The sequence below is a fragment of the Pagrus pagrus genome, assembly GCF_965226575.1.
Source record: "Pagrus pagrus genome assembly, chromosome: 13".
Taxonomy (NCBI): Eukaryota; Metazoa; Chordata; class Actinopteri; order Spariformes; family Sparidae; genus Pagrus; species Pagrus pagrus.
This window is the reverse complement of record NC_140197.1, coordinates 4,900,679-4,927,886: the sequence shown is the minus strand read 5'-3', so window position 1 is coordinate 4,927,886 and position 27,208 is coordinate 4,900,679. Positions and strand designations below refer to the sequence as shown.

The 27,208-nt window shown below is 40.0% G+C and overlaps 1 protein-coding gene across 3 annotated transcripts in view; it reads left to right on the top strand.

Annotated features, from left to right (window-relative positions):
- igf2bp1 (insulin-like growth factor 2 mRNA binding protein 1) overlaps nt 1-27,208 on the top strand; it is a 64,038-nt gene that overhangs the window by 14,340 nt on the left and 22,490 nt on the right. For all 3 annotated transcript variants that reach the window (XM_084371404.1, XM_084371403.1, XM_084371402.1), the window contains exon 3: nt 27,009-27,057. In XM_084371404.1, coding sequence (XP_084227530.1) covers nt 27,009-27,057 — 49 coding nt within the window. The remainder of the gene's footprint in view (nt 1-27,008; nt 27,058-27,208) is intronic.

Genomic DNA, 27,208 nt, shown 5'->3' with positions numbered 1-27,208 from the left:
GTGCCAAACCATTTAAAGAAAAAGCTCGAAATCCTCAAATTAATGAAATAAAAGTTTTCTTTCAAAATATAAATTCTGGGATTTAAAGTAAAATTGTGACTAATCAAACAATCTGCATCAAGTTTGATCACACCACATCTTCAGTGTAAATTGCATATTTTCTTAAGTCTTGAAATACCTAAATGCACATTATGATGTCCCCATGGGTTTACCTCTTATCAGCTCTCAGTTTGAAAAGACTTGATGATACATTAATATGTAAATTAATATTATTTTATGTGTAGAAGAATTATTTAACAAATCCTGTTAAGAAATCCTGCATGAACGTCATTAGTCAAATATGTTCAGGAAAGCATGGATACATGCTTTTACCTTTCAAACACTCCATTTATGACATGACTGTCAGCCTTTTCACTGTTGCGCTGATTATGTCAGAATGACTTGTGGTCTAGGTGGATGTCTTTAGAAATTCCCATGTGTACAATAACATGATTTATATTGATAGTATTGAAAATGGTGTGGGCGCTAACTTTTTATTTTGTTTAATTAAAGGATGCCATTAACAACTGAAAACAAAATTATTTCATCTGAACTTAATCCTAAAAATATTGATCCAATACTGATGCTGGTATCCGTTAGCATGTTTGTTAAGAAGACCTGCTGGTCCTGTTGAAATTGGACTTTCACCTTTCACACACAGCAAAACCAAAATGACCTGCGAAAGAAACTGTTAATGCAAAAAATAATTTGAATAAATTAATTTTATGGTTTCCCGTCTGTCCTTACAAAAAACATGAGGAAAGAGAAGTATAAAGCCTGACTGATAATTTAATATGTGATAATGCACCAACACTGACAAACCAGTTATCCATTTATCCACTGACATCGCTCATTAATTCACAGTAGCATGAATATCTCATGGTCATGCAGAGGCACTGTTGTAAAAAACACATTTTGAAGAGGTCTGGCTTCAAGGACTGAGTCTTACCTTCCTTGACAGTGAATGTGAGGATTGAACCTGATACCTTTACCATTATAGTGCTGTCTCCCTGCTTGACTTTTCATTACAGAAAAAAAATTGTACAAAGAGTGCAAGAGATTTTTGCTAGTAGCTTAAAAATCACAGAAACATTTAACCTTGTTAGCTTTAATACTAAAAATGCTTTGTCGTATCATTCATTCTAATCTAGAGTACATTAGCAACATGAGTATGTTTTTTTGCTGGAAATAACAAATCAAACCAAAGGTTTTATCTACAAAACGTTAATGTTTTTCATTTTTCTTCACTTATAGAGTGGTTAGGTTTTGGCATTTAACTGGTAGGAGTCCCTGGTGCCGCAATAAGGACATGGTCCCTCACTGGCTTCCCAATGTTTGAAATCTAGATATTAAACAATTTTAACAAAAGTCAATTTAAGACTTTTTGCTCTGAAAGCATTTTAGTAAATAGTTATTATGCATAATTGTGTTTTAGTTGACAGAGTTTGGGTAAGAAACAAGGACATGCCAAGGGCATGATCCCTCACTGGCTTCCTGACCACCAACATGTTGGAATTTTTAAATATTTAAAATTGTGCCAACAGTCAGCTAGCAATTTTTAGCTCTAAATTCATTCAGTAAATGTAAATAATGATTTTGAATACTCGTATGTCAGAAGAGCTGGGTTTAGATAGAAACAAAGACACTCACTGGCTTCACAACAACAAACATGTTTGGACTTTTAAATATTTAAAATTGTAACAAAGGCAATGGTAACACTTTTCACTGACTTTTTTGCAAATAGTAATTGTGTATAATCATACTTTAAGAGATCATATTTAGGTAAGAAATGGGACACGATTCCTTTATTGGCTCCCTACCAGCAAACTCCTAATTTTGACATTTTTGAAATTGAAATGAAAGTCAACTTGTGGTTTGCAGTCAATTTCAGCTGCAAACAGATTTCTTACCACTCTATTATTGTCATATTACTTTTTTCCCCCCGTTTTTTTCACAAAATATATCCAGTAAATGTTATTTATTTCTGTGGAGCCTTGTAATCTAGGAGACATGGTTTTGGTGAGAAATGAGCAGGGAGGAACCAGGCAAAAGTATAAACCAATTGGATATCAGTTAGGAAGGGCAAGCAGTTTGATTGGATTGCACCCATGGAGGGGCGGGATTGTTGTAAAATCACTGATGCTCTCATTGGCTGGAGTTTCATTTCACACTACAGGTACAGCAAGCTTTAAGGATTATGAAAAGGGAGATTTAAAGGGAAATAATCATTCGTTCATTGTGTTTGAGGCTTGGTAAATATTCTAACTAAATAAGATGGTAGATGTTTATTTCATGGCAGCTGTCCAGTCGTTTTCTTGTCTTTGTTGGAAGTTTCAGCTAAAAATCAAAACCCTGAATCAGAGGCCTCTTCATCTTCTGGAATCTGTTTACACAGAAGACATTTAGAAAACTTAAGATCAGGAGCTACACAAACATAATTCCAATCATTACATTTGTCATGAACACTGAGTAGAAATATGAAGAAAAAAATGATTATTTTAGCTGGCATAAATATCAAGAGACGAGGCAGACACATTCACGAACCAGATTTAGCAGAATGAAGAAGGAATTTTTCTTTTTTTGATATTCTTCACTTTTTTTGCATGAGTTGCACTCATTCATCACATCCCTCACAGCGAGCACAATTAGTTCAAGTCAGAAAAAGACCAAAGTACATACAGAGAGAAGTTGATTATTTTTTGTCTCTGAAAATTTAAAATTCACATCAGTTAAAGAGTCATGTTTTAAATTAAACAAAAGCAACAGCAGACGTATGAAGTATGTGTAGTTTCATATCATCTAAAAAAACATTATTGAAGACAGGACTAGTTCAGTCAAAATACATTTTTGAATTTATACATAGATAGTTCATATTCCTGCTCAAACATTTAGATTTTTTATTAATTTGGAGGAATGTGTTGTTCGTGTTTCTTTGTCCTGTTGTAAAATAAGAGAGCTATCAGAAACAACCAAAAGTACCACTCCTCTTCAAAATAATTAAATCAATAACACCTACTTTGTCCATTAAATGTGGAATTACAGTATTCATGTAGCCTACTTTAACTTCACTTCCTTTCTGTTTATGGAAGTAAATCTGAGTTGAATTTGTTGAGACATTTTTCTTCAGCTCCTTCACGGGCCTGTTGTATTCACACAACCGGAGAACACTTTTAACACTTTACTATACTTTACCTCTTTTAATCAAACTTTCTGGACTTAAGTGGATTTACCACAAAATAAACCAACGAAACCATGCAGAAATGTATTTACTTTCAAATAATTGTTAAACTTGTTTCTAATCCATTTTAAATAAACTGATTTTCTTGGTTGTTGAAAAATGGAATTCTCATTTGTCTCCAATACAGTTTTCATTCTTTCCTCCTTTGTTTGACCTTTCACCCTCTACCTCTCCCCCAGTCAGACCACCACAACATGGTCCTACATTAGGATTCTTTGTGTGTGTGTGTGTGTGTGTGTGTGTGTGTGTGTGTGTGTGTGTGTGTGTGCACTTTGGACCCAAATTCTTGACATTTTTTCAGCAGTAATGAGAAAGAAACTGGAGATTAAGGAGCCTATAGAGAATGCATGCTTCTGATTCGCCAGGAGGCTTACCACACTGACCTCTGATTGGCTGGGAGGGGTTCTATAGTTGCTCTTTCCATATAGAACTTCCTGCCCTGTCCTCTTCCTGGTTGCTGTGTGTGAGCAGTTAACTGTCAGCCTTCCAGCAGATTGTCTGTTTGACCCAGACTGTCTTTGTTTATTTTGCCTCTTGCAGTCTTGATCTCTTGAGTTTCTTGAATGTATCAGTTCCTCCCTTCATTACTGATGAAATCAACTTGATTCAGAAATAACACCAAAGCAACCAAAAAATACTTTCAGAAGTGTTTTTTCTGTGAATGCCTTTAACAAAAAGACCAAATGTTTACTTTTGCATTGACTTTTATTTGAACACGGAGCCTCTTTAAGTGTCAGTTTTTAGCCGACAATCAGCTTTTCTCCAAACAACTGAACTCCTCCTCCCTGCTCATCTTGCATTAACCTGCTAACCAGGGACATTTGTAGTATCCTTTCACGCAAAGTGAAATCAGTAAAGGTTACGTGTAACATAAACTAAAGAAAAGGTTTGTGTGGGTTCTTATGGATTTGTTAAGCAATAACTGTTTGAGTTCGTATTTTGTGGATGCTTCCTTATTTAAAATACATTTCTTGATTGATTTCCTGAATAAATAGGATTCAATAAAACATAGATGATTAAATATACAAATATAAAATCTACATACATTTATTTTAACGTACCAAATAACACATCATAATGAAATGTATCTTCATGCCTTCCATAAGTCTAACAAAAGATATGTTGACTACATTTCTATATCATTAACACACTTTTTATTCATCTTATAGAGGTAACCCTGTATTTAAATGTCTAACCACTAACAAAATGAAATGGATGAGTACAGTTTTAAAAAACAAAAATCAATCATTGCCACAATGACACTGCTGTGTAAATGACTGATGGTCAATTGCAGCGCCACCTGCAGATCAAAATGTAAATTTAAGGGGTACAACATTGAGCATTTAGCATTGGAATTTCCTTAAGTTAGGGGACGTTACCATTCTCCAAATTCACTATACAATTTGACTTTTGACTGTAAAGTAAAGTTTCGATTTAAACTAGGCCATTGTTAGACTATAAAATCTAGATCTGTAACAATCAACAGCTCATTATTTGCATGCCCTGATAAGTGTCATTTTCATTTTCATGTTCTATAAAGATAGAGGCTACATGATATCAAGTCTGATATAACCACCATAATTTGTACAGGGGAATGTACCACACTAAGGCCATATTACATTTAAATAATTCATTTAAAAGTTAATTGTATTTCACCAGTCAATCAGGAACAAATTAATAAGCACAAACAGAGTCACAAGATGGCAGATGGGTACTCTACAACAGCAGTTTGAGTTTCTTCACCTGCAAAACCCTCCAGGATTAGTTTCCAGCACACGCGGCAAGTGCTTCTGTTTTTCTCTGGAAATGTGCCAGATGCACACTTGTAGGTGAGGGTGGAGACGATAAAAAAAATATTGAGAATCACTGATCCTGCTTTTCATTTCAATACTTGAAATTGAATGCTCATTTTGATCGAGTTTTGATTTAGAATTGAAATTGTGACACCCCTAGGGTAGCATGGTCCAAAGAGACTGATATGTCCTGACTTGTAGTCCCTAGTGTGGGTCAAACTGTAAAAATGCTATATCCTACTTCCCATAATGCAACTCAATGGGATGTTTTCTTCAGATCCTAATTGCCATAATAAAGGTCCATGTCTGTTTCAGGTATCTGTGCTTGACTTGAGTATTCATTTTTCTGACCACTTTTGTGTTTCCCTCTCTACATCTGAACACAAATATCTGAACTTCTCCTCCTCACATTTTCAAAACAGGCTCGTTACTTTACTTTGATGGATTTGAGGGGAATTATGGATTATTTTTATTTGGCGTCATCGCACACCACCTTCCCAACGTCACAAGACTGATTTCAACCTATCAGTGCACATCACGCACGGCAGACGTAGCGAGACGTAACGACGTAAGATGGAAACAGACAGAGAGGGAGACTGGAATGTGGAGAAAAGGCTCGTAGTAACAAAGGCAGCATGGATGACATCAGCTTCAGTTAGCTCTGAACAGACATAGCCTTCAGAAAGATACTTTTTACTTTGATACTCTGAGTTCTTGTCCTCAAGAATCACATTTAAGAAATACACAATGAAAATGTAACATTACTAATATTCTGGAAGGAAGTAGTCATAAAGAGAAACATGAAATCGACATTTCCATCCTGCTCTGTCTGCAGGAGCTGTCAGTCTGTGAAACATAGTATATTTAGTTGCTTTGAAGCTTGAGAATCCATTCTCAGTGATGACTGTGATTACAGAGCTCCTACAGGACATAAAGACATCTATTCATTTTTATTGAAGATATGCAGCTTCTTGTTCCCCGTGCGTTTTTACTGGGTCACATGTTGTGGCGATCTCCTGCCTGACGGCTAAATGGTTTAGCACTGAAGGATCATGGGTCTTTAAAATTGCAATTGAATATGTTTTGTGAGAGGTTTATAAAACGGCAATATTATCTATCAATAAACAGAGAGTAACCAAAATGATTTGCTATAATTGTATTTCCTTATCAAAACCCTGCCTCAATCTGAGAGGTCTCCTCAGGATTGACACATTTTGACTGTTCGCTCATTGCTTTGATCTGAAAGAAGGAATGCTCCATATGGAAATACGTCTCACAAGAGATGTCCACATGTTGTTCTTTACTCTGTGACTGGCAGCTAACACTGAACATGTTTTAGTAAAGATTAACAGGAGATCTTAGACTGTGGTTCAGTGTAGAATAACAGTAATATATGTTACAGTTTGAAAGGTGAGAATGGGAAAAGCAGGTGTAGTTGAATCGATGTTGTGTATGTTTTAAAGATCTATTTTACTATTGTTTTTCCATAAAGTTGGGGAATGTGTAAGCGAATTAAAAAAACAAAAACAAACATACAATGTTTGTTGGTTGAATGTCTGGTTCCTTCAGTACATTATGATGAAGTCTCCTTGGGCTGCAGATCACTCCCAACTTGCATATGTAGAGTACAAAATATCTTTGGACAAAATAATAGTGAAATAGCTGTAACGTAGCGGGAGGTAACTTGTGTCCTTGCTCAACAAAATGCTTTGAGAGACTGGATGCTCTATATTTAGACACAGAATGATGTGTTTTTTTTAAGTCCAAAATGGACGTGTAGCGTCTTGGGGTCTGTATTTTTCAGATGACTCACTGGCTCAAGTCTGGCTACTCTAACACGCTTCACCATGTCTGTCTGTCTGTCTGTCTGTCTGTCTGTCTGTCTGTCTGTCTGCGCCTCGTCTTCGCTGCTGAGGGTCTGCATGAGCACAAGGTTCATCAGCTTGAGATTTACAAAAAGGAAGAGGAGAGCAAGATCTGTTTTCCACTCTGAACATTTATTTTATTTAGATGTTTGAGGAAGATGGAATCTGTGGTTAGATGTATCTGTAAAGCCTTCATGCTGTACACAATGACAGCATGTAATATGTTTGCACAGACTCCATAAAACACTGATTAAAACTTTGAATTTGTGGCTCTGTTTAGGAGTCCGGGCTTTTGCAGCAACATGTCTGTAAGGAGAAGTGGATGAGGAAAGTTGAGTGAAAATGGGATGATGGTGTTTACCTTTTGTGGGCTGCTCATTTTGAAATGCAGCATATGCCTCAGTCCTCAGGGGTGTGTTCAGCACACTTTTGTTAGAAATCTGTCTTTTTAAACTGTGCTTCCTGTCTATTGACTGGTTGGTTACCCCTGTTTGGGTCCCTCCTGCTTTCTGTAAACCCTTGTTCTATATTAGATTTTTTAGAAAACAGCCCAATTCCCTGTTTAGTTGTTCTGAATTACATATTTTCTGGAGGCCAAATGCTACAGTACCTGTTGAGGTGAACACTAACTCGTGTATTGAGAAGACGATCAAGTCGCCTTTTTAAAAACATCACAGTTAACGGTGCCCTCCAGTGATTCAGAACTGGACCTTCATAGCACTGGGGAACAATAAAGGCTGAGCTATCCTAATTTTTTGTTCCTAGTTTAGTTCAAACTGGATCCTACAGTTGACATAATGCAACTCCATGGTGTCTTCTTTTTTACACCCACACTGCCTAGAAATGTCACTGTCTTTTAAAGTCCACCCCCAAGTTCACAACATGTGCTTTTGTTAGCTGAAATGTTTAGTATTTTCTCAAACTTCACAGAACCCTTTGCGAGCCTCCAATATACAACTGCTGGATGAGTAGTACTTCTGGTGTAACATTGATGGAGTACTATCTTAATGATTATACTTTGAGCAGTTATCTATATTAACCTTTAAAACTGGTGCCAAGGTTTCCACTTAAATGAATTGTTGTTGTCATTTTTAGGCCCACACTACAAAGAGTTTCCAGCTAAGTCCACTGTGGGCTGTTTCTGAAAAACATGTAGCCAATGAAGTGTTCACAGAGGGCCGAAAGATGTGTATTCCCTGTTTTTTCTACAAATACGACGTTGAATTCATAAGCAATAAAATGCATGGTTTCTCAGTTCAGAATACTGCTGCTATATTCAGATAACGTGGCCACATCCTTGGTCTGGTGTGACCAGCAGCTTAAGGTGGCTAATGTTGGCAAGGTTTAGATATGTTTTGCAGTATATAAGATAAATTACTGATTTAGTCAGCGGGTCCCCTCATATACAGCCAGGTGCATGGTACAATTAAGCATTTAAAGTCCAATCGTGCTCCGTGGCCTGAATACACACACTGAGCAGGCCCAGTTGATTCTGATTTTGTATCAAGATGGCAGGAGGAGAAGATCTACTTGACTTTGAAAGAAGGTTCATTTGGGGGGCACAGATAGCAGGAGATCCAGTCACACAGACTATTAACTGGCTCATGTTTCAATAGGAACCGTGAGTAAATTTGCATTTGCATCTATGGGAAATGCGCTTGTGCATTAGTGGGATATGTAAGGAAAAACAGACAAGCAGCTCTTCCTCAGGTGACTGAGAACATCAGTGTAGGACATGATCAGACTGCAAACAATTACAAAGAGAGGTATATTACAGTAAGGTTACAGTGCATAAACCCCTCATTACAAAGATGAATGCACATTTGAGAGTCAAGTGGCACACAGAGATGTGGAAAAAAGCTCTGTTATGTTGTAGGGGCATTTTGCCCCATCCACAGGGCATGAGGGCTCACTGAATGTTTCCTGAATATGAAAATGATGTGAATCGTATGCTATGGCTTTCGCAGTAACTAGATCTCAACCCAACTGAACACCTATGGGATAATTTGGACTGACATGTTCGGCAGCACTCTTGTAGAGTGATTCATCGCCAGTGTGTATTCAAACACCTTACCAAGACACTTTATGTTGCTTTTTTCTGTAATTTGTCACCCGTCCATACATCCCAATGTGTGTCAGTTGCTTTAATGACATGGCAGGTGGTAAAACAAAGTGTGTTACTGTTTTACCTATTGTTGTCTTTCTCTCAGCTTTCTTCCTCATTCTCTTTCTCTTTCTCTTCCTACACTGGGATTCTCAAAGAGTTAAAATGGAGGCTCTGCCTGCTGGTCACATGTCTGACACACAGGCATGTGCTACGGCCACGCACACATACACACATGCACACACTCGCGCACACATGCAGACATGTATGAGCTGCAGTGAGAGGAAGTGAAGGGAAAAAGAGCGAAGAAGATGGGGTGAGACACAGAGAGAGAGAGGAGTCCCCTCCCCCAGCGCTGTAATGGATTATACCTCCCCTTTCCTCCCACTCACACTCCCTCCCTCCCCCTCTCTCCAAAGTGGGTGTGTGCAAGCCGGGGGTGTGCCATATCACATCCACTGCACTCACTCACGTGGTTCTGGAGGTCTGTATGTGTGTGGAGGGAGGTGTCGCAGTAGTTGTACATTGTGATGCTGAGTGGGAGCCTTCGAGAAAACACTGTTTGTGTGTGTGTGACAGTTTGATGGTCTCACTTAGCTGAAAATGAAAGGACTTGTTCTAACAGTAGGATTCATTATTCTGGGAGGGAAAGAAACAAACACCACCTACTCTGACAAGATGATTGACAGCTACCACAAATGTATTTTTAGGCCACTGAGGAACTAAAGTCCCCCACTGGCAAACTGACAGCATATTTACTGATTAAATCCTGTTTTTTTACAACTATTGTATAATTAAGCTAAAGGAATGACTTTAATTTTGGGCCAACATGTTTGGATAAGCCATGATTTTAATAAATTGATGTGTATATGTGAGGTAATAGTCTGTGTATAGGAACTGAGCTGGCAGGGAAACAGAGAGTAGAGCACCAGTCGAGATAATGGCCCAATTTTGTAGAAGAAAGGTGAAAGCCACCCTCAGTTTAGATGCTGCAGCCCTCGCTCTTCTCATCCTCTCAGACCCACTTGCAGCTGAAAATAGTATTTCCTGTCACAGGTTTTATACGTTGTGGATGATGAAAAATTCACGTGTGCAATTGTTAATTTGTTTTTGTTTTTTTGTTGTTTTTTGTTTCTTAGTTTTTTTTGTCTCTGCTCTGGTACAAAGTGAAAGATGAGAGAAATGTTGTACAACATGGCTTTGCTTAGAGCACCAAGAGGCCCGCAAACAGACAAATAATAAATGTGAGCTTTACTTTTTATTTATTGTAGGGAATGTAGTTGTTAATGAAGGAGGCTCTGTTGAACAGATGTTGCACAAGTTCAATTATTTTCTATTTCTTTTAATTAGTTTCATTGTAATATTTGTTTTTATGATTTAAAGATTGATTTGAAAAACACCAATAGTGATTTTTTTGTTACAGACTTGTTACTTCTTTGTGTTCTCATGTTACTTTTTCCACTCACCACACTCTACTGGTGTCACAGTATTAAGCATCTGAAGCTACAGCCAATGTACAGCTTCAGTTTTTAGAAATTACTCGCCATTCATAGAATGTTGAAATAAGCAGCAGCAGATATCAATGAATGCACAATCAGGTTAATACATAAAATGTGAAAAAAAGGCAAAATGTTCTAAATGTAATTTGAACTTTATTCAAAGTCCTCCAACATTTAGAAATGATGCAGAGTTTGTTTTCACTCATCTTCTGCAGGGGGAAAGTTTACGAACAAGCATTATTTAAACAACATGCTGTGCCATTTCAACTAGTTAACAAGCCAGTCATGGTCCAGTATGCACCTTACACAAGTGTGAGGTGGTAATTTGAACCCTCCTGTGCACATACACCAGGATGGATTTTTTAAAGCAAAACAATGAGAATGGTATCTAGGTTTTAGGAATATGTTTAACTACGTCTGACAACATTTTAGTTGAGAAGAAAAACATCAGACACCAATTATTATTCAGTATTTTTATATTTCTTAAAATGTGTATGGACTGGATCCCTCATTTTATACATATTTTCATTGTTAACATAATATGTACAAAATGTCAGAAATAAAAGCAAATTACAAACTTTACAGGAAATACTTGTGTGCAAAGGAAAAAATAAACCAATTTAAGACAAATGACCAAAAGAAAAATCAGGAGTGAAAAGAGTAATAAAAATGTAATATAAAGCAAACCTACAAAAAATGAGCTAATTTAGATTCTTAAAAATGTTGCAACTATTGAGCAAACGCATCCACTGAGAAAAAACAGTCAAAGGCTCTGAAAAAAGCCAAGAGGAGGACTTGAAGTTCAGATTGTTTTGTGGCAATTTATATGATGACACAACACACTGTATTTACAGTGACACCAGGGAGAAGCCACCCAAAATCTCCCAGAAAGGTCTGGACTGACCCTTTATGTGCTTTCAACAATGTGTGAAAAGGCAAACAGAGACATTGCTCTACTAAACTATTCTGATGCTACTGTACATTGTTATGTTGTTATTACAGTAGCAGTACAGCAGTAATTGTGCTGTAGTTGTAGTATTTAGCTGGATATTTCCTCTGCCCTGCTCAGGTAAATGAACAGAGGATGACTTTCCTACAAAATCAATTTCTATTGCAGTATTTGTTTCCTCCAAAATAGAAAAGAGCTTTTCTTCAGTAACACTGCAGTAAGTCAGTTTGCTGAAGTCACATCAGTAGAGCAGAGTCGAGAGGAGCACAGTGACTCAGTCGGCCCTCTGCTGTTCAAAGCAGCAAACCAGGGAATGAAATCCAAGGAGGCGAGGCTGCTGTGTGTGTGTGTGTGTGGTAGAGACGGGCCCCTTTCCTTGCTGCTTTCCTATAGGCTGCCATTGGTCCCGCCCTGTTCCTCACCAATTCAAAACAAAGTCGAAGCTGACGTCACACACACCACACACACACACACACACACACACACACACACACACACACACTGGCTCTCATTTAGACAAAGCAGGAACTCCCTCCTTCCCTCTCGTCTTCCTCCTTCTCCCCCATTTTGTTTTTTGAGAGGGGCGCTCGGAGGCCGGACCCCTGTCCGCTTCCATCCCCTCAGTCCTGGAGCTGCACCTTCTTTAACCGTTTTGTTTTGACACAAGCCCATTATCTCGTCCATGAAGAAATGACTGTGTTGCTATTAAGAAGTGAATGGCAGGAGTGTACTTTTAATCATTAACATCTGTTTAGAGCGATATTCTAAATGATCAATCAAGATGATAATATTTTATAATTAATAACTTTCAACCAGCAGAGAACCCTGAAAGAATTTATTGTAGATGAATTAGTTAGAAAATTAGACTTTGTGGGTTCAGCTTATGATTGCAAATTAATTTGTTCAATAAAGATCAATTATTTGTCAGTACAAATAATTGTACACTTTTTACACTGGGCTGAATCTGTCTGACACTATAGAATTGGTAGGATTAGTAATGTTATCTTGATAACGAAAAGTTTTTAATCATTACAATGTTTTACTAAGATAAGTGTGTTATATTACAGAGAAGTAAGACCCAGATCAATTAGTAAACTGTACATGTAAAAGATGAAATGACTGGCCATAAAAATGAAGTCAAAAACTTCATCAAATGTCATTTTGATTTCTCATTCCAAACCACAAAACATGTTTTGTTCATATTTTTTGAAATCAAAGTACAAACCTCAATTTAGTAGCTCTGACCCCCTCACAGGGGGTAAAGTCAGCTGATATGTTAAAAATAAATTGTGCAGAGAAATGATCTGTTTTTCTTCACTCTTTTCTGAGTTTCCTGCTGCATCTTAAACATAAAAACAGGATGAGTGGGTTTCTGAGACTCTCTTTAGCTTTTTAACTGGTTTAACAGATACATTTTAAGGTAAGAATTACAATAATTATAAAGTAAAAAATTGTATACATCTGTCAATGTAATCCACATACTTTAAGATATTATAAAACTGAAAATACTTTTCTCTTGGTAAAGGTGTAAATTCTTCATTAAAATTATTAAAATTTGTTCAGTTATTCCTACAAGTTTGTCTGAGAACGTGGCAGAAAATCATAAATGAGACTTTTTAATGAATATTCGTTTATTTTGTAAATATTCAATAATTTCACCTTTAAATGCTTTCCATACGTGCCCTCAAATTACCTTAATGGTCCTTATACATTATCTAAAATCTATCAATTAAGACAAACTTATCATTCACATTTAAACAGGAAAATAATATCTGAAGAACTTCCTTCAAAATGTCCATCAGAGAACTCAGGAAGTAAAGTTTAGTACGTGTCAGTCTCCAGAACATTTCATCATTTGCTGAACTTTTTGTATTTCTTGGGATTGGGTGTCTTATTGTTTGATGATAGTGAGGAGACCAAACACTCAAAATGTACCAAAAAAACGTTGTGAAATAAATCTTAAATAATTTATCTAAAATTGAATAACTTGTTTTCTGATCGTAAAGGGTGAGCAGTATACCATCGTAATAATGATGGAGCAGCATCCAGATTCACTGGACAGTCTTAGTTTAGTTTTAGTCTTGAACAATGTTTTTGTTATATTAACTTATTATTTATATTTGTTTTTATCCTCAGGTTTATCTGTGAGATATCTCCATAGTGTTTTAACCTGCTGTCTTGCAAAATTTCCTTACTTTGTTTCAAAAAGATTCTTCTGAAAAATTATCTAAATATAATAAGATTACAAAGAAATGGCATGTTGGCTAAATACTATTCATTCATTTTGGGAGTCAAAACCTTTGTTAACGCCTCAGTGTTCTTCTAAACAAAATTCTGTTTCCTTTTTCTAAAATGTGTTAATCACGTGGTCACACTTTCTTTTAGGGAACAATCTAATTGAAATGATGAATTTAGATGTTGACAGATTCAGTCGTTCTTGCAGCAGGGTGTGGCCCGTCTCCCTTACTACTTCCTGACCTTCAGGCCATATTGTTCACCTTGCTGCTTTAGTTAAGAAAGAAGTTTGGACTCCTTTCAAGGACAAACGCCTTTTATCACCTATCCTCACAGAATTAATTCCTAAGCCTTACCTCTCATTAAGCACATCACATGATAAGCTACACGCTGTCGTCTGTCATTGTTATGAAGTTAATAAAATGAGCCTAATATGCACGGCTCTACCTAATTAAAACCAGTGTCAGCACACTGCTGTTGGTTCATTCAGCTTTATGTGCTCTTTATGAAGCTGAGGTTCAGCAGTGTGTTTGGAAACATCTCTGATCTGTTAAAGACAGATGAGCAGTCTTCACAGCTGACCTGAGAACGGCTCTTCATTGTTTTAATCTCTTTTTAACCGACGTCGGTTTCAGGGCTCTGCCACATCACAGCTCTGTCGGCTGAGCCTGCAAACTGGAAACAAATGTCGTCTCCTCCAACATCTTCATTGAGCTGGTCGCGCTCAGTGCTGCACCCTGAGTGTTCATATAGGAATCTATGGACACCTTTACCTGTCGGCACAGCGAGCGCCGCTAGAGACGATCCTACAGCCCGACACTTCTCTCAAAGCAGAGAGGAACTCTTCTGTTCTTACCTCTGCGCTGCCTCACTACAGCACAAACCCCCCATGCTGTATTTCAGGCGTGAGCATTCATGGCACACATTCTATAGTATAACCACCCTCCCTCCCTCCCTCGCGGAGGCTGTGCGCAGCGGCCAGCCCCTCCCATCATCCCTCGCGCCGCTGTAGTAACTCGTGAGTAGTTTGTACACTTTGTGAATGGAGGGACGCGCTCGTGCTCATCCGCTCTCCTCCACACATGCAGCGCGCGGGGAGGAAAGCAGGCGGTGCGCGCGCAAGAGAAAATGTCCGTTTCCAGACGATTAAAGAGAATTTTCTGTGTGGACTGTAATAAAACATGAAAACAGACTGTACCTGAACGCAGTCTGTATCTGAACGGCTTCGGACTGAAAGATTAAAAAAGACGCGCGTGTCTGTGCGCGCACACGGAGGGAGGTGTGTCCCTGCACGGCGAATAGTGGACTACAGCTGTGACTTTAATACTATCCAGCAATTGTGTAGCTCATTAGAGTAATTATAGTAATGTAGCATATATATAAATATATTTAGCCTATATGATATGATATTATTAATCCGGTCTATCTGCCCCTCTGTCCCACTGCCAAGCCGGTCTGGTGGCAGCTGTGAGATGAAGCAGATGGCTCGGGTGAAGGCATTGTGCAGTTGCACTGGCTGAGACGACCCACAGCCCAACACACCGCCTGTATCATCCCATGTTCATGTGCTGTGGTCGCCCTCCTCCCCCCCCCCCTCTTCTTTCTCCTCCTCTTCCTCCTCCTCTTCTTCCTCCTCCTCCTATGTGCTCTGTTCTGGTGAATTATCCGCTGTCATGTGACTGCACACTCATTGTAGTAAATGGGCGTTGGTCAAGATGGCCGCCCACTTGCCTTCACATGTATGTTATGTGTGCGAGCGAGAGAGAGATGGCGTATAGGCTACTGAATCAGAAAGTCTGGCTTTGTGCGGGGAACAGTCTGGAAATATGCAAACAGTGCTCAAACAGAAAACCTCTAATCGGAACCATCCCTCCTCCTCCAGCTCTCCTATCGAGCTTTATCGGCGTTCAGTTTGTCAGTCACTGTTAAAGAATTATGAATGAGGAAGATGTGCGGCTGTTTGAGACTACAACGGCATTTAAACCAGCAGTCGGCCTCAGCCAGGGGCCTGAACCCTCCACCTTCACTAGCTAGTGGTCTCTGAGGCAGACCGCACACTCACATTCCCTCTTATATCCTTGTACGCTCTGTGCTGCAGTTAAATGAAATCTACTGTAACTGTAATTGTGACATTTTTAAGTTGACTTTAGAAATTTAAAGTCCACGCTCGGACTGAACGCAGTGGCACCAAAACATACACCTTCATGTTACGGGTGAATGGTGAGGGACCCTCTCCATCTAGGCTTTAAATAAGAAAACAAGCACAGACTCATTGCCCTCGTGCGGGCCTGCTGTTCCCCCGCCCAGCACTGTGCCCGTAACGTGAAATGGCTATAGGCATCACAAAATGGCGAGTAGGGAGGGAGGAGGCGCAACACAGCTGGGGGAAGAGCTGGTGAAGGTGTGGAGCACCTCACCAGCAGCGCACTCACAACTAATGGGCTTCAACGAAGACGGGGGGAGCACTACCATGGAATAAAAGCCCACAGTCCAGTATTTCTCAGCTTTTTAACTGTAATTTAGTCAACTTATCACGGCGGAGGGTTCGACATCTGCACAGGTCCACATAGGCTACAACATGCACGCACAGACCCGCTCCTCATAATGTAAGCCTATACCAGTCTGTGGCTCCTCTCCGTTAATAACATCACAAAACGAGCCGTGAGCTGGACGCTGCCTGTATTTAATATTTTAAATGTAGAAAGTGTGTGTGAATACAGCACGGCCGGCTGAAGCAGTTCCACCTCCTCAAAATGGAGATCCTCGCCTCTCTAAAATGGAGGCCCGGCGCACGAGCTGCAGGCGGGGTCAGAGTGGAGAACAGAGCCTGAACTTTGGCCCGTGCCGCTGCACCCCTCCTCTCTTTTACCCCAAATGAATTCCAGAACTGAGGCCTCCCTCGCCAACACGTCGCCCACAACATGATACATTGTAACTGCTCCTATGTCGCATTTTCTTTTGTAGCCCACAGCAGGAGGATGAAGTGTTTTTTAGCCTAGATGGACACAAACCGACATTTTATGAGTGAGTAGGCTAGTTTAATTCCATGTGTCCGCCTGTGTTTGTTGCGACAAGAGTGTGCATTCTTCCATATCAGCAGACAGTATTTGTATGACACACTATGTAGCGTCTCGTCATGTAACTGTGGTAGTAGCATCAAAAATAATAACCATCAGTCTATGAAGGATTATAATCATAATAATATTGAAAATGATGAATAAATCAACCTATGCACATATTGCGTAATAGAAATGCTATTTAGGCTGAGCTTTTTTTCAACCATATTCTTTTTTTATGATACCGAGCCTGAGTAAATTCAATATCATAAAGGGGAGGTATTGCAGTAATAATATGTTTGTTAAAGTACAGAAAAAAATAAGGGAAAGATATTCAGGATACACACACACACACACTGCACACTCAGCCACACACATAAATATAGTATACTTGATTGAGTGCCTCTGCAGAGAGCATGGAGCTGTCAGCCCTCTCCACAATGCTCATGGTGGCATCATTATTAAAATTTGATTGGCAAGATTCACAATCTAAGTAGGGTTTGGCGGACCAATGAGATTGCAGCAAGTGAGTGAGATGACCTTTCCCCTATAAATGTAAACCAATCAGGAAGCAAGGACTGCTATGATGGGGCATCTCTCCCTCTGTGTCTGTGTCTGTTTTATTCCACACTCATGCTGAATATTAAGAAAAGCTGTAACATTCCTTTTATGAAGCTGGATTAGTTTAATGCTTGTTGTGGTAATGTGATGGTTATGTGGACTGATTTGAAGAGAAGACACAGGTGCTGAGCTGACTGAGTAATGCTTTCATTCACTTCAGAAAATGCCATCCAAGGGATGTAGCAGAGATCTGATTGGCTGATTGGGGAGGGGTATATGGTCACACAGGTCAGCATGTGGGTATTTTGTGTGTGACATCAGTTGTCAGACATCACTCGCCAATAGAGACCAATGCAGCAGTTATCTTTTCACTTGATTCAGTGTGGATTTGCCCTTTTAAATACAAACTTGCTTTTTTCCCTCCGTCTTTTTCACACTTGTGCAATCGCACATATTTACAGCCCTTTACCCTGTCAGTCATTGACTGACGAGCTGCGCACAGGTTAGCCAGCATGGAATCTGTCCCGCTGCATCAGTGCCTTCTCCTCCCTTGCACTTCCTCCTCTCCCTCACCCCTGATCCCACCACCTCCTCTTGTTTTCTACCTCTCTCCCTCCTTCCTCCTCCTGCCCCTACTGTCTATTTAAAGCTCTCATACAGTGTTACATCAACTGGAATTTTCCCTCCAGCCTTCAGCACCAGGGGAGGGCTTTGAGGAGAGTCTCCGGGAGTGGGACTGGAGGGGAGTTAGGAATGGAGGAAAGGAAAATGGAGAGATGCAGAAGGGGGTAAGAAGACAGGCAATAGGAGGAGGCAATGGAGTCAACGTTACGGAGATGAGAGTGATGAGACGCAGTTGGACACAGTTTGCATTTCTTGCTAGTGCAGAAATTCAAAACAATTGTTGGAACTATTGCTTGGAAAACTGTGATGGATGCTTTCAGTTCATATGAATGTGCAAAGACTAAAAAGAAAACATGTTTCCTCTAACTTCTATGAGTATTCACGAGAGGGCGCAACACGATCAGCAAATCAAAAGAGAACCAACACCCTCCTGTGCCTCTCGTGGTGTGTTGTGGTTACATCCAGGTTTTCTTCTAAACGTGGATGAAAAGTGACTTGATGATAAACAAGGCGTTTTGATACATGTCTCCCATCTCTATCATCTGTAGTAGAATCAAATGGAGGCAGTTCTTTACCTGACCTCAACTCTCTCCTCTGCACCAATAATAATTCATGCAGTATCTAATTTACTTGCTGAAACGGCTAGTTCTGCAGTACAGACGCCACAGTGATGATGCTGGCGATGGCTGGAAGGGTCAGTGGGTGGAGCGATGAAGGTATTTAGAGAAGATGGGTTGATGGGATTGGATGAAAGGAATTTGGCTGGTTAAGAGGTTAGTGTGCACGCTGGATGATTTTGTTTGGTTGCCTCAACCCACTCGTTCCTCACCATTAGTAATAAAAAATTCATCTGTGATTTTATGCTGGCTAGATAGCTCTTATAAAATATTAACCCCCTGCACTTCTGTGCTCCTCTAGCCTGCAGCAGCCGTTTGCTTTATATTAGGGGACATTTGAGAGCAAGCTGTGCAGTAGGGGTTTTGTAATGGTAGCAGCTAATGTCTACACTGGACACCTCGGCCTTGATATGCGTTTCATGTGCCTTTAATGTGACAGTAGTTAGAGAGCAGTAAAAACCTCCAGACATACAATTATCTTGTAACTTCCTCTTCAAGGGGCAGTTATCACCATGTTGCTGTAGTTCTGAGGGTTTCTCTCAACCATCTTAACGCCAAAATTAGCTCATACATGTGAGTTTATGAAATTCACGTAAGCCTGCTAAACATAGGCAATTTACTCCCTTTCCACTGCCAGTAGACTTTTTTGCTTTTACTTTTACTTTACTATTTTTTTCTGGGGTGTGTCATATTTGATGTCACAAAGTAGCCAAAACACATGGGACAGTAGAAAGCAGCAGATCATATACCTCATCAGACTGCATCCAGAAGATGATAAACTTATTTTAAGGAGTTTTAATTAATAGCATTCTGAACTAGAAACATTATTTTTCTTCTGGACACATCCCAGTTCTTTCTCATATCTGTTGCAAGGTGCACATTCACAGCACCGATGAGGTGCTGACGTACAGGCCAGTGTCTTTTACTTCAGTCTCTCTTTCAAGCTCGATGCCGACTGAGCGATGTTTGAGCACTGCTGAAAAAGTTTGCATGTCAAGTAGCATCTTTTTTAAGTTAAACGCATGTCACAGCATTGCACTGGAAATGGTAGCGTGTCCACCTGAATGTCATGTTTCCTTCACTGCAGAATGGAACTGGAGCTAATGAGTCCCCATCACTACTGGGACTGATGCTGATTGTATGCATTCACATTAAAGATAAAAGCCAGGTGTTAGTGAGTTGTGTGTCCAGTGTCATGCAGGTGAATCAGTGTATTTCCCAAAATGTAGAGTTGTTGAACCAAGAAGAACTTCTGATCTGTGGTCAGTTATTGGAGGTAGACAGTCATCATGGGTGATCTTCCTGATTCAAATCATTTAGCTCATTATAGTTAAAAGATTCATCCTCACCAACTACTGTATGTGATCTCGTCATTGTTTTTTCATTGGATTCAGCTTCATTGCTCACATTTGATTGTCTGTAGGGAAACTGCAGCTAAACAATAAAATGTGTGTTTGTGCTGGGCCTTTCTCGGGAGTAGGATTGTGGTGACCATTTGATATCTTGAGAACAGACTTCTAAACATTGTTTCTTGGCAAACCAAAAGTGTTTAAAGTTTTTTGTGGTATAGGCAGGTTCATGTGCCTGACCTTCAGTATGGTGCATTACATAACTCAAGCGGTTGTTTGCATCACTAGCAACCTCCAAATGTGGCTTCACTGATCAGATATGTGTTATTGGATATATACATTTCCCTATTGATCCAGACTTACTTATCATGTCATGCCCTGATAATAAACATGCAGCTTTAAACTGTGATGGATAGGGTCAACATTGACAGAAGAAGGTTGTCTTGAAATTCTGCAGAGCCATGCCGGAGATGCCTTAAACCACGCAGCGTTCTTTCACTTTGTTTATTGAGTCTGTTGTGCTGAATTGTTCAGTGCAGACCGGAGGCGCTGTGGTTTATCAAGCTGCTTGTTGGTGAGGTCACTTGAGACCCTTGCAGACGGCAGCTAATGCTCGGTGCAGTGAAACTGTGGATAAAAGGCTTTGCGATGTATCGATGAGCACTTGTGTAGCTGTCAGTTGGAACTGTTTGTTTCCCGTTTACTGGGAGTGTTTGTCCCAGTGTCAGAGTCAGCCATGTCCAGCTGCACCATATCGACGTCTGTTTGACTTAATGTGCAGCCTGTTATCCGGAGACTTCAAGTGAACACAATGTGTTTGATTTGACGCAGCAGATTCTTACTGTATTTGACAATAATGCAATAATGAATAAAGCCATTCTTAAAGGAGCACTCTGTAGTGTTGGGTGAGAAATAATAATGAGCAGAGAAAGATCTTCATTGACTGATTTTTTTTTTCTGCCTAAACAAACTAAATAAACAAGCTCTCTTTGTTTTCATGACTGAATACACTGAATAAACAAACTGACCTTAAAGAACAACACAATTTATACTATTTAACTTTGTTTATATGTGGCGGACCCTGCCACCTTTCTAGCTTCAAACAGTGTTCTGGGACCTTATTTTCCTCTGAGAACAGCTTGTTTATTCACTTATGGAAAAAATACATATTTCTGAGTTTGTGTTATTACCACATTAATATTGTAAATAATAAAATTCTGAGTTTGAATTTCTTTTCCAAAACTACAGAGTGCCCCTTTAAGGTGAAAACAATTAAAAGATCCATTGTTAAAATTCTCTCCCACTTAAGCGCATCCACCCTTCTTTTCCTTGTTAGCTAGAGCTTTATAAATATGTGACATCAGTATGTTTGCATATTTAACTGATTTAGCACACTGAAATAGTTGTCAACACCTGCCATCTGGGTTGCATACACTGGAAAAAGTGTCAGTCAAACCCATCAGACATGCCTTTTCCTGGCATTAAAAGTTTCCATTGGGAGTGCTGAGATACTGATGTCACACACACACACATTATCTCTCGGTTTCATATTCCTTTTTTCATCCCCGACTTTGGACGACATTAGACTGTGTGGCTTTGAATGGCTTCATGCCCTCGTTACTATGAGTGTTATTATATGAATGTGTCTGTGTGTGTTGGCCCACTAGACTGCTGGGAACAGTTTGCAGTGACTTCTCAGCTCGTAATCTGTCTCTGTCTGACTCTCACATTTAATCAGTTTGAAACGAGCACTACTGCTAACCATACCATAACACACACACGGTTTCCCAGAAACATTCATGTTGGTGTTGTACTCATCAAGCTACACAACACTGAGTGGATGAATGCAGATGTTTATAGGCGAGCCAGTAAACCACAGCAAACAGTTGTTTGCCTTTCTGTGCATTCATAGAGGGCGACATGATCACTAAGTCACCCAAGGTCCATTCGTGGCCTACAGTGCTGAGCGAACAGCAATAATACACTTTTCATTGTCATTAGTCACAACAACAATAGATCTAAACAAATATATATTTTGTTGCTGTCCAATGAAATTGGAGATTTACTAAAAAGTTTAAATGAAACTGAAGAATTGAGTGTTCATTTGAAAATGTTTTAAAACAGGATCCCAATTGCCAGAATAAATGTTGGCAATGTACATTTCGCCAAACCACATATATGTTGAAACTTCACATTACTTTAGGGTAATTTCTCAATTTTAACACTGTGCTTATGCTCTGGTTGGGTTTAGGCATACAAATCACTTGCGTTGGGATAGGAAAGGGTCGTGTTTTGAGTTAAAATACCTGCTGTTGTTGCTACAAACACAGCTGGAAAATGTGCTGACGTTTCCTCAAAAATATCTAATGGTTTCACGCTCACTGATGTTGAAACAGTGTTTTGAACAGTGGTATCTGGCTTGGCAGCCATCTCGCCGAGCTGTAATGCCACTGCCATCCCCACCATCTCCCAACATGAAAGTCAGCTCATATAAATGTAATGTGAGCGTGACATGACACATTGTGTGGTACATGCGACCCAAACAAATTTCAATGTATGGTTTGCATTAATGTAAAAAGCCGACATTTTATTCGACTGGGATGCAAAAAAGCCAGCTCAGCTGTGATGTGAACACAATAACTGGGTGAACACACTAATTTACTAATTTACTTGTTTATTGGGCGTGATGGCCTGATGTGTGTGTGTCTTTCCAGCCGTCTCTGTCAAGCAGCTTGAACATCGTTCAGTCGGTGCTTAGTTTGAAAGAGAGACTTAAGTTAAAGATGTTAAAAAGTAACTGCCGTATGTGGCTACTGTGTGGTCTGAGTCTGTCAGCTGTTTGATCACTACCGAGCATGTGCAACTCATTAGAGATTAGAAAGAAGCGAGATGTCCCACTCTTAAGTAACCTCCGTCACGGAATGAACAACACGTCTAATTCAGAATGTTATTGATTTAGACTTTTTTTAAAGAAGCTGAACATCTCCTGGATGTATTCTGATGAGGTATATGATCTGCTGCTTGCTATTGCTCCCTCTTTTTCCAATGTGTTTGTGATGAAGAATGGGACACAAACAGAAAGGCAAACTTGTTTACCTGTGTTTAAAAAACCTGCCTATACACGCTGATTTTGGTGTAAAAGTGGTAATCGCCAGAATAAATGTTAGTTATGTGGGAACTGTGGTCTCTTGCTTGGCAGCCGTCACACTGCTACCATCCCCTTCTTTCTCGCTACATGAAATCCAACTCATATACATGTAATGTGAATGTGATATGGCACATACTGTCGAGATGTTGTACGATGCGTATGAAAATTTAAGATATCTGTGGTTTGCTGTAACGTACAATGCCAATGTTTTATTCTGGCGACTGAGCACATTGGTTGAAAGACACTGACGCCTTAAGACTTTATTGCCTGACCAATTCCACCTGAACGCGGTTGGTAAAGAACAACACATCATCACCAGCAGCATGAATGCCCTGTTAATACCATCAAAATAGCTGAGCATGGGAAGGTTAGGTCCTCATTCGTTGGGTGTCACTGTGCAACAATCTGTGTCTTTTGTCAGTTATAGGTGCTGTTGCAATTAGTCTTGCAGTTGCACCAAGCCTGGAGGTGTAATCAGCAATTAGCTCCATATCACTGTGTCAGTGTAGTGATGAGTGTGTATCACTGCAGATTATTAGGTAAAGGAGCAACTCTCATCAGAGTTGGAACCTGTTAGTGTGGTCCTTACAGTGGACATGACTAAATTTAGGGAAAGGTATGGATTTCGAAGGAAACAGAATGTTCTTAACTGGACTTAGAGTCTGTAATAAAAATGTATCTATCTATAAAGTCTAAAGAGCTGAACGGAAAGTATGTTGATGGTGATTTCACTCTTAAAAGATAATACTGATTTATATATTGTTGAATTTTCTGGCTGTCTAAGTGCAGGACAAGGCCCTCACACACACTGACAAACCTTGCTGTGGTCCCAGGGGACCCTCTGTCTGGTCTGAAGGGCTCTAACCCTTGGCCTCTGACCCCTCCTAGAAGCAAAGCCTTTCTCTCCTCTCCTCCACCTCCTCCTTGAAGACCACACTCTTTTCATTCTCTTGGCTTCTTTTCTTTCTTCTGCTCTTTCTCGCTGGTCCTTTGTTCTGCTGGAGGCTGAAGCTGAGCATGGATTTATTGCCTTCACAGCTGAGGGAACCTCAACAGCTCCAGTTTTTACGTTCGACTTAAGACATTTTCAAGCTTCATTGACAATCTGTCCCATCTTTGCATATTAACAATGAGTCGTGGATGAGGGTCTCAGAGCATATTTCGTTCTTGTTTCAGCGGTGCAAATTTATTTGAATTGGAACATTTTGACAGTTGCGTTATTCACTTCCAATTTTGTCCAGCTATATTGCCATTTTCTCAGGTATATGTACAATCAAAATATGGAATTCAACATTGATAGTCAATGTTGAGTCATTATATGTTACTGATACACCTGATGGTAATAATATGTGTTCATTGCTTCATGGTAATACAATGACATGTCAGGGCTTTTGGAATTAAAAAGTGGAAAATTATGATTTGAAGTGTTTATTTAACATTTAGCTCAGGTTGACAGAGGGTGGGAGACCCAACATGGCAGGTCACCCCCATGTTAGTAAAAGGCAATGATAGTTTAAATGAAAAAAAGATAACACACGAGTGAACAAGCGCGTAAGCAAATGTGAAGCATGTTGTTTTGTCGTCCATCCGCCCGCCCATCCATCTTCTTTGCCCGCCCATTCCTAACCTGTTGCCATGGTTTCAGCCAATAGGGTAGGCCATGGGTTGGCAGGCGGCGACGGTAGGGGTCAAACAAGTTCACTGTTGGTGGCTTGATGGGGGTTGGGATGTGCGTGTGGGGGGTGGACTGGGGCATTGGAGAGGATAATGGGGAGTTGATGTGTTGATAAGGTGGAATTTTGCATTTGTGTGTGTGTCGGGGGTCATGAAGGTTTTGATGTGTAAGGTGGAAGTTATGCCCGTGGAGGTGTGGTGAACAGGTTTGTTTTTATATGGGTTTGGCAGGTTGTGGGGTGGAGCTGGTGATTATAGCTGAGTATTGATCGAGGATCAAAGGGCTTTGCCATTTTTTGCGTGGGGGATGTCAGGTATTTTGGATGCACAAAAGACTATTCATCTGTGCTGGAACCTCCTGGGGGTTAGGGTGGGGTTTAGCATGTGAGGTAGAGGTGGGGGTTGGTTGTTGTTGGGGTTTAGGGCCATTGATGCCTAGTTGGGTGGGTGCGGGGTTGGATAAGGAGCGGTAAAGATGGTAATGGGTGGTAAAAATGGGTTTCACATTTCTACATTTCAATACAAGCAGCGTCAGTAAGAGGGCCAATGGTCAAAGGTGCAGCACTAATGCAACAGATGTACAAATTGTTCTGTGAAGGGATGGCTTTCAACTGGACTCATTGTCCAGTTCTTGAGAATAATTTAGTTGCAACCCTTTTCCAAGAACCTAGATGTATTTCTCCTCGAGTTTGATTTTTTTTTGTGGGAATTGCATCCAGTTAAATAATTTAGATTTGTCCACTAGAGATTAAAAAGTTGGAATAAATGCTTTGAAATGTGAACGCATCCTTTTTTTTTCTGTGTAAAGATTTACCAAACAGGAAGTTACAAAGACAATGCTCAATAATTTGATTGAAAAGCAGAATTAATGATAAAGCCACAGTTGAACATATCCTTGTATGAGTATGAGAGTTCTCAAGAAATCACAAGAAGCAAAACCCAACAAGGTTACCAGAAACCAAAGGAATTCTTTGTGTTCCTAATGTATTGAATGCTAAAGGGGGAGGAGGGTAATGACTGTGGATGTCCATGTGTAACTATTATGGACAAGACGCAACCAAGAAAACATATGTGGTTTCAGTGATAACAGACCTGCTCACACAAAAATTCCAAAACTGATACCAACATGCTTACTGGCAAAAATACAGGATTAAGATGCACACGCTCACATACACAACTGCCACCCTTCTATTCAGCGGACTACCCATCCCCCTCTGTGTGCGTGGGTGGTTGAGCAGGAAGCTGTCCCACTACTTGCTGTTGATTCAGTGGTTTTCTCCAACAACTGGAGCTCAAGCCCCATAATGGTACAACATGTAGGTGTAGATGTAGGTTGAGGGGTGTTTTGGTACCCTCCTGCCCCCCCACCTACCTGAAGAGATGTTTTGGCATTAATGTCAGAATCAGGATCCATACAGCAGCTAAGAACAAGACGTTTCTAGCAGTTAATCCTGGTTCAGAGAGATAGTGGTACAGATGGTGTAGGGGATACCAGGACCACATGGTAACCGCACTGCAATGAGCCAAGACATACAGTATCTCCCCAAGAAAGACAGAACCCCAATCCAATTTTGGAATGTCTATGCAGTGGTTAGTCTTAATTGTTACTTCTTCTTTGATTTTGGTTTGGTCTGGGCCTCAGCTTTTCATCAGGTGGCTGACAAAGAAAAGTCACACCAACATTAAAAACAACATTTCAGAGACATTTTAACGATGTTTTACGCGGTATAATAGTGTGGTTGAACAGTGAGGTCACCGTTCACATAGTCAACTGTAGCTCCATACACAATAGGTCAAATGTGGTTGGACTTGTGGTCAGCACCCTGTGTCATACACAGGGCTTGTGTGTAAGTTGAACCTGTCAGAGCTAATGGATGGAGTGAGGGGATGGGGTTGATTTCGTGTTAGTATCAAAGGAAGTCACTTCAAAAAGACTCTCTCCCAATCTCCACCTGTTTGTCTCTCAAGACACGTTCTGGCTTCATTCAGCGGCCTCTTCTTCTTTTCACTTGCTTTCATCTCTGAACCCTCAGCCTAACACAGTCAGCAGAGTGTTAGACCTGTAATCAGTGTTCCGTTTCAACATACCCACATAGTATTTCTCATATGCACTGTGCTTGCATGCTGTGATACTGGATTATTTACATGGCTTTATTTCTTTTTTATTACTCAAAAAGTTTGAGACCCTTCTCTTTCTGTTTGCAGAACTTTTTAACTCGCTAATATCCTCTCCGCCTTCTTCTTCTTCTCTCCACAGGACCAGGAAACTGCAGATCAGAAACATTCCACCTCACCTGCAGTGGGAGGTTAGTTCCTATTTCCTCTGTTATTTTTCTTGCTGGGATCATTTAGGGCGCACTCACACGAGGCAATGCGTATCGTGCCCAAGCACGTTCGACCCCCTAAGTCAAGTTTGTTTGACTAGTGTGAGAGATATGTACCATCCTCAAGCATGGT